The 8888-nt window shown below is 37.1% G+C and overlaps 2 protein-coding genes across 2 annotated transcripts; both read right to left on the bottom strand.

Moving 5' to 3' along the window:
* Positions 1-31: 31 nt before the first annotated feature.
* LOC128882135 (juvenile hormone esterase-like) lies at positions 32-4591 on the bottom strand (the record flags this gene model as incomplete). The annotated part of the gene is made up of 3 exons (XM_054133705.1): positions 3967-4591; positions 842-970; positions 32-191 (listed from the first exon to the last, which is right to left on the bottom strand). Coding segments are annotated over exons 1-3 (484 nt in total), but the record flags the coding sequence as incomplete, so codon positions are not given.
* Positions 4592-4960: 369 nt separating this feature from the next.
* On the bottom strand, positions 4961-8803 carry LOC128882134 (cholinesterase 2-like; the record flags this gene model as incomplete). The annotated part of the gene is made up of 7 exons (XM_054133704.1): positions 4961-6327; positions 6641-6767; positions 7099-7246; positions 7315-7451; positions 7989-8142; positions 8295-8506; positions 8618-8803. Coding segments are annotated over 7 exons (1184 nt in total), but the record flags the coding sequence as incomplete, so codon positions are not given.
* Between the last annotated feature and the right edge of the window lie 85 nt (positions 8804-8888).

The following is an 8888-nucleotide window of genomic DNA, read 5'->3' as shown; positions in this document are numbered from 1 at the left end:
ATTTCATAGCATCAAGATATCTTCTTTGTACCTAAAGGACCAAGACGATACTTCATCGCGACCATGATGACATCTTCTTCAATATACCGGTCAGGACCAGACATATCCATAGCATTGGCTCCATTCATGAATGCACCACCGTGTATCCATACCAACACCGGCTTCACGGTTTCCTTTTTGGTGAAGTTCAGCTACCGAGAAAGATATTTATTCGCTACATAATATACAGTGTACAGTTTATATATGTATACAGATCATATTAGGTTGTCCCAAAAGTTTCTTTCGTAAGTTGTATTCAATTATTTTCTGTGGCAGTGTTTATATAAATAGACAATCTAATTTCTTAAGCCGGCGACTGACTCGCAACAGAACATTGTAATGTAACGTGAGCATTCGCTTAGTCTGGACGGACTAGCGAGCGACGAACCAAGCCATCTTTGCGCTCGGTTCGCGCTCGACCGTGCTCCACTGGTCTGTCGGTTTTTTGACGAACCTCTTTGATCGTCTACTTTTCACTGAACTGAGTAGGAAGTATTGAGAGAGAATTCAGCCGAGAGTTCGAAGCGAGCATTCGTGACACCAAAAACGATCTTGTAATGTAACGTTGGTGGCGAACCGTAAAATTCGTGCCGGGCAGTTACATTACAGTTATGAAGCGAAATGAATCGTACACAATTCAGTAATGTGACATAAAGCATAAAATATTGTGTATATATTAATTATTAATAAAACGAAAGAAACTTCCAGGACAACGTAATACAATTGTACCTCATCTGTACAATGCGAAAGTAATTGTGATGAATGACGAAAGTGTTCAGTGGACACCCTCTACGGGACTTACCTTGGGAGTGTATACATTCAGGTGCAGACAATCTTCACTTCCGTCGTATTTGCCCAGTATTTGTGGGCACACATCGTGCTGTAATGTGGCATTGTACACATTCGTCCAAGGATTTATTTCCACAGGAGCCTTTACATAACAGATACAAGAACGACTGTTGGAAATTTTAAATAGGAAGATGGAGATGATCCTGTAGCTGCATTTGTAAATAAAACTTTCTTTTCAGTTAAGTGTCACATGTATTAGAGTATGATAGTTCGTTTTAAACCTAGTCAGGAATATTTTAGTTTTCTGCAAGTTAAGTATGGTCAATTTTTGTTAGTAACAAGAGTTGTCGTAAATATTCCGCAATTTTTTCTTTTAATTTTCATTCTTAAAATATAGCACAACTTTCTTCGGCCATTTCTTTGTTTTTAATCAAATAGAGTAGTATGACAAGTATTGACTGCACGATCTACGCCCTGCATATACTTATTATATTCGACAACACAGGTCGGGTTTTTCACCGTCTTTTTTATTCTTGTGCTTGTGACTTCAACCATATTTGCTGCGTGTATAGTTGAAATCATGTACAACGTCTTTTTTTTAGCTCGAAGCACTTGCACAAGGATATTACCTTTCCTTCGAAAGTCCGTATCGGACTCCTTTAAATTTATGTTTTTCAAACAGTCTGGTACACCTCTATTCTTTCGTAGTGTTCCTGTTACATCCGGCCCTGCCGGTGTCCCTTTTCATCGACCTCGTATTGCGAATAGTTAAGATCAATAGACTTTAAGGAATGCGCTCGGTAAACGATGCGGAAATCGTTCCTCGGGAACGAAATAATGCAAACCGCGAGTCAACGACATGTCCAAGATTCAGAAATGTAGAAATTAAGATTTCGAAATTACGATCGCGCCTTGCGAGGATCTGGGGGTATATAAACCCGTGGTCACGACCACGGACGGCTTCTTTGTGTATTATTATTTTGGCAGTCAATACTCTGTAGTCGCGGACGGGTTAATCTCTCGCGTTAATCTCATTTAGGTATCGTGTATCGTATCTCCAGCTGAGTAAAGAGTTCGCGTAAGTGAGAACATACGCACTAAAGATAGAGTCACCGCGGAGTTACCTACGAAAGTCCGACGTTTATTATTCGCCAATTATTAGAGTCCCGTGTCGCGAGTGTACAACCAGACCAGATCCTCGCCACAGCCGAGCCCGGGACAACCTGACAACGCCGCCGATAGCATAAGATCAACGATTGGTATTGTTAAACCATTTTCAATTGTATAGTTTTTATTCTTGTTTGTAAGTAATCTCAAACTCAGTTTTGTTTCATAATTATATTAGTTAATACTCAAACTTAGTGACAATTATTATAGAATCCCAAAATTCCTTCTTTTCCAATTAAATACAGATAAGGTGAGCTTAAGCTCTTTAATTGAAGACAAAGATCCCAAGAAAGAGTCTCAGATAAGCTGGGACGTAACATTCCACACACATTCGTTTGTTTTTTAGCAGCTCTTCTGCGATTGCTACACTATTGTAGTAATTGTCCATGTAGACGTCATGCCATAAGTACAAGTACGGTGACAGTACCGACAGTATGGTTTCTTTTAATTTTATTCCACGTGCACAATATATATCAAAGTTACATATGTAACCAGAACGTGTTCGCACAACATGCGTACTAATATCCCGTACTTTACAATCTTGTCAGGATTATAAGTGCGGAAGCAAAGCCTTCCGCGCCATGGTATAATGGCTTCGTCCAGTGATAACTCTTTTTTAGGTTTGTAGATGGCTCGAAATTTATCTTGGAAATAATCTGTGACGGGTTTAATCTTGTCTAATCGGTCCTAACATTTTTCGTTATTACTGAAATGCCAGTATCTCCAAATTTGCCGAAATCTATTCCTTGTCATAATTCTTCCGAAAATTGGAGTGCAGATTAATGGATTTATCGACCAATACTCATCTTTCTCCGACTTTTTTACTAATCCCATCAGAATGATAAAACCGAGAAATTTGTTCATTTCCTCAGCGTCTGTATCCGTCCACTTCTTACCTTTACTTCCTTCGATATCAATTTGTTGCTGTTCGTGATATCGATTCGTTTCAATTACGAATAAATTAATTAAATCTTCACCAAAGAAAAGATCTACGGCTGATTGTATGCTCCATTCATCAAGGGATATTTTCACTCCTGCTTGTTCTTCACAGCTTTCCATATTACCGGTGCCGTCTATTCGGGACCATTCGATTTCATCTTCGTCGGAACTACTACTATCCACCTCATCGGAATCAATTACGGGTTTCATCAAATTTTTCATTTTCCTAATAATAATTTCGCGTCCACTGTCTGAATCTTTGCTGTCATTTGATTCTGTCTCACTAATATTTGACAAGTTATCGGCGTATATCTCGTCGTCACTTTTACTCATTTTTGAAGGATTAGATAGATGTATGTGTGAATACAGATAGATAGATAGGTAGACAAATAGATATGGTTGATATAGATATAATAGATATAGTATCAACCGATAGTGGACAAACGATAGATAAACAATGTACAAACAATAAGCAACTTGAAACTTTGCAACTACGTGAAGACATAAACTCCGTCGATAACTGGCGATTGCGCGAAGTCACGTGTACGTGACTCCGGCCGATAGCTGCTGGCTCCGCGAAGTCACGTATACGTGACTCCGGCCGTCAAAGTGTTAATAAGAGAAATTCTCCTCATAGTTTGGGAACAAGACCCACTTGGCCCTTTAGACATTCCATTTATATGGGATAAATATTTTATATAATATATATTTTTATAAAGACTGTAATTGCGTTGTATTGCATAATATTGGGCTGTCTGGAAATTCCATGCCGATTTTTAGTAAGAAGTATAGGTATGAATATATCGGAATGGCTGAAAACAAATAGAATGTGTACATTCCTTAACAGGTGGAAAGGTACATATATAATTCAATAAATATACATCAAAATTCAAATATGCCTTTGAATTTTTCTTAAAAATAGGCATGAACTTTCCGGACAATCCAATAATATATTCAATAACTGTTAATATCTGAATACTTTATATTGCATGAACTAACCCCTGGGTTTTGCGTGTTTTCACATTGTCTTACCTTGAATCTGAGGTCTCCTACAGGTGGTTTCGCGTAAGGAATTCCTAAGAAGGCTGAATACGATATATTGTGAAACGCAGTCTTCGTTACAAAACCTCGGACCGGTCCCTTATCGATGTGTACGATTTCCGTTAAATTTCGACATGTTGCCACCGTAGCTAGAAAAGCAATACCCGCAACTATCGAGAGCTTCATCCTTCCTGGAAGTGTGTATGCACTGTGTGACACGTTCGAATCAGCTCAGACATGGGTTTATATACTTCTTCCACCTGCACTTCAAGCCACGTAATGTACATAATGTTATCTAATAACTGGTCTTAAATTATCAATTATGTAATACATTCTCATCTAAGGTCAGATTAATGTGCATACTGTTATCGTACACCTAGAAACGAAAGGTAAATAAAACACAGGAGTTTTAGGAGAGACCTTACACCTATGCAGCGTGAAAAAAGGGGCAACCTGAGGAGGTTTAAGCGGGCCGAGCGTCCCTCTCTCTAGACTCTTTTGAACATTTTCCAAAGAAGGAAACGAGACAAACACATCGACACACTTCAAATTTATTCGAAGCCAAGGGTTTTGCCCATCTCTGCTGGTAGGCACTCAACCCCGTTCTCTATCCCTTTCGAAGGTGGGACCGAGTTTAATACACGGTGCGAATAATGTTTAAATAGCCAGAGTTAAGTTTCTCTCAAATGGCGAATGTGATTGCAGAGCAGAGTTTCAAGATTTGAACCATACTGTTTGGCAGTGTCCGGAATACAACGATCAGCGTGAAGTTTTGTCCATATGCTCCTCAGTAACGAATATCGTTCTCCGTATTGTATCAGCACATTTTTGAGTGAACCGGATATTAAAGGGTTAAAAATTATTTATAGTTTTCTCAAAGACTGTAATATAAGAATTTCATGTAACTAAATTGTATTTACCACAACTATTGTATGGTGTATAAGCCATTTATGGTTTGAAGCAATAAAATAAATAAATAAATACATAATGTTTAAATCTATTTTATTTCGTCCTTTTAAATATAAAATTGTAAGTTTATGCAAAATATCATTGGAATATCGAGAAGTAGAAACTATTGTATAATATTTCGTATCTAACATTTCCTTCATACACGGTTTGTCTAAAAAGAAACCGAACTTTTGCTATAAAAAAAAAAGTACAAGTAAAGTTCTTACACACACGTTTATTTACTCAAAATAATCTCCCTCTGCGTCAATACAGCTTGTAGACCGCGTAATTAACATTTCGAAGGACCTTTGCAGCTTCTGTCTTGGTACCCCGTTAGTACGGCGGTTACAGCGGCCTGAATCTCCGAAATATTGCTATAATGTGTCCCTTCATTGGAATTGGTATTGTTACCTTGGATCGTTCACCCTACTCGCCTGATCTGTCTCCCTGCGATTATTTTCTTTTCCCAAAATTGAAAATTCCAATGAAACGGACACATTATAGCAACATTTCGAAGATTCAGGCCGCTGTAACCACCGTACTAACGGGGTACCAAGACAGGAGCTGCAAAGGTCCTTCGAAATGTTAATTAGGCGGTCTACACGCTGTATTGACGCAGAGGGAGATTATTTTGAGTAAATAACGGTGTGTGTAAAAACTTTACTTGTACTTTCTTCTTTTAATAGCAAAAGTTCGGTTTCTTTTTAGACAGACCGTGTACTTAGAATGATAGAGGTATCAGCAGCAATATTACACACCAGATATTCTTTGAAGGAGTATTTGAATCGTAGCAATTAAATTAGGTTCACATCAACTTTATTTTCCATGCCATGTAAACTTGGGCCAACATAATCAGATCATAAGTAACATTCAAACACTGAATTCCGTGTATGGAAAAATTTCAAAGTTTATTTTTAATAGCCTGAGATGAACAAGAATATCTTTATTCATTATTCTGTATTTCCACTGAATAGCATAAAATACTTCTGCATTATATGTTGAATATTAACAAATAATTATAATAAACAGAAGAGTCTTCGTAGAACTTGGGCCCATTTCCCCTCCCATGATTAGTGTTTCTATAATACTGATCATCAACGCAATACTAAACCTTTTAATGAAACTACTTATAATGCAAAGTCCTGCATTCAAGAGTTATTCCGAATATCTGTTGGCAGCATGGCTCAGTTAAACACACCTCTCGAGGTGCTCAATTGATAATTCTTGCATTCCGATGTAACAGGTAAACCATTGTAATACTTCTCCATAACTAACGCGTCGCGGTCAACGATGAAGCGATCGCTCATTACGAAGTTATCGTTTCTCAAATCCAGTTGCTTTCCCTGCTTTCCCGAAGCTATCCAACGTGCTCCGTTTATTTTCAATCCAAATGGAGTAGGATTTCTGTGAACATAATATAGTGCCAGTTTCAGGCAACCATAACAGAATTCAAGATGTGACGTGACGTTAAATGGACGTTAACTAGTAACCAAGTAAAATTTTATTAATGCAAACATTTTCTTCGCCGTGTCACTGATTCCGCAGAATATTACTGTTGCGCAATAAAAAAATAAACAGTAATACTTTAATTTAAATTTCATTTCTTATTCTATATCCGTAAAAATATAAATTTGCACGAACATCTGCAGTCTGACCATTGCACTACCTACAGATTAGCAATTCATAGAAATCATTAAAAAATTTTACGTTTACCTACCCGTATTTTATGAAGTTCACCCACATTGTCGTGACTTTCTTGGCGTAAACATTAATTGGATGGTTTGGATCTTTGGGATACCCATCAAAGTAGAACGTCATAGGAAGATCGTCAGCGTGAGACGTACCTAAAACAATAGATCGTGAAAAGGTCTGACATACACATGCCATCTGATAACTTCAAAGATATTAATTCCGACGAGAAAATGTTGGGTTGTCTGGAAAGTCCATGCCGATTTTTAGTAGGCGGTACAGATCTGAATATATCGGAATGGTTGAAAACAAATAACATGTGGACATCCCCAATTAAAATTTGGAAAAGTTGTGGAACGAAATGGTACATACATAATTCAATAAATATATATCAAAATTCAAACGTGTCTTTGAATATTTCTTAAAAATTGGCACGAACTTTCTGGACAACCCAATAGTTTTAGACTAAGTATAGAAGACAGTTACCGCCAATGTTAGGATTAACTTCTCTGTGCCAGTTGTACTCTGTATCGTAGGACAGTCGATAGAAGTAGACAGGCAAATGGCCAGGGTTCTTGGTCAAAAGCCTATGCATGAGATCCATTGGACCAGAAAAGACGTACAATGATGAAGCCTAAAAATAGCAAGTCGTTAGTATTGGTAAAAATAAATGAATTAAAATTAAAATACTAGTTGAAGCACCTTTATCATTTCCCACACGGTGTCGTTCACAATAGCGTTCATTGAATTTATGAAAAGGTGGTTGTGACCTGTAAGATCTACAAGTGAAGATCCACTCAGCAACTTGGCTTGAATGCTCTGTCGTTCAAAATCCAATCCTATAACATACAGAAACATGATTAATGATGAGAGAGAAAAGAAGCCTCTTAAGTAGCAAATTAATTTCATTATTACAAAGAATTAAGTCTTTGAGGAACATAATTCAAAACAGATCCTGTCGTTCAAGCTTGACAAAGTACGTATTTAAATTACATTACTTCAAAATAAGTATGAAATATCAACTAACAAATATTTTTATTATAAAATGTCCTATTTATTCACAGCAAGCTTTAAAAAAAAATATTTACTATTTCAAGCGATAACAATGTACTGCATCCCATACAATATTTTAATTTTTATCACAACTTATTGCATGTAGGCTGCTATTTAGTTTCTATTTACAAACATTTATTATCTAGCCTTAGTTCGCAACATTGCGAAACGAATGAATGACTTTAAGTAAAATACTAAACTACATGACTATGATTAATATCAACTTTTTCAGGTGGGTAAAAAATTATTCCATCACGTATAATCAACCTAAGCAAAAGATGGGACAGTTTCTATGTCGTCTAACATTTATCATTTATCATTACCTAGCGAGTACAAAATTGACTCTTGTGCTGTATAGCCTAGCATAGTAGGCACTTGATTGAAGTTTCCAGACTCGAAGTATGATAAAGGACAATCTTCTACGAATGCGTCAGGTCCACTTTCGGTGGTAGGCACGAATGCTATTCTGAGCGGAAGCTTAAACAGAAAAAGTTCGTTTAAAGACACATGTATTTATTTACGAATAACACTTTCTACTAAGGAATGTCACGAAAGAATATCTAAGTACGTCGACTACAATACAATATCACGTTGTTATATAATTTTTCAAATAATTAGTGTAACCCTACCGGTATGTTTTCATTGGTCATAGGAGTTGCAACAGTGATCATATCGCGTACATCAGCCTTCTTCAGTGCGTTCAGCAGCTGGTTGTCGTTGTCCGCAGAAATATTCATGTTTTTACCTAAAACATAGCTAGTCCAACGAGAAGCTGCTGGTGACTTGTATCCCCAAGGACACAAACTAGAACCGCTTTGAACTATGGCCTTTTGGAACAGACCTAAAAGAAACGATTGAGTACCACCTGGTTAGCAATCTTTGAACGTGAAAATTACATTTTCAATTTAAATTAACCAAATAGGCATTTAACAATTTTACAGAATATTCTTACCTTTCGATTTCTTTGACATTAAATGATAACTTGTCGACACTGCGCCAGCACTCTCTCCTTGTATGGTCACTCGATTAGGATCTCCGCCGAATTTGGCGATGTTCTTTTGCACCCAACGCAGAGCCATATTCTGATCCTTCAAACCTTGATTTCCTCGTGCGTCAGGATGATCCAGTGACAAAAATCCTAAAAAGATAAGAAACACATCCGTTTGTACCTATGTGGTTTGTTGAATATTTCATAGCATCAAGATATCTTCTTTGTACCTAAA

The sequence above is a fragment of the Hylaeus volcanicus genome, unplaced genomic scaffold, assembly GCF_026283585.1.
Source record: "Hylaeus volcanicus isolate JK05 unplaced genomic scaffold, UHH_iyHylVolc1.0_haploid 17840, whole genome shotgun sequence".
NCBI lineage: Eukaryota > Metazoa > Arthropoda > Insecta > Hymenoptera > Colletidae > Hylaeus > Hylaeus volcanicus.
This window is presented reverse-complemented; position numbering and strand designations above follow the sequence as displayed.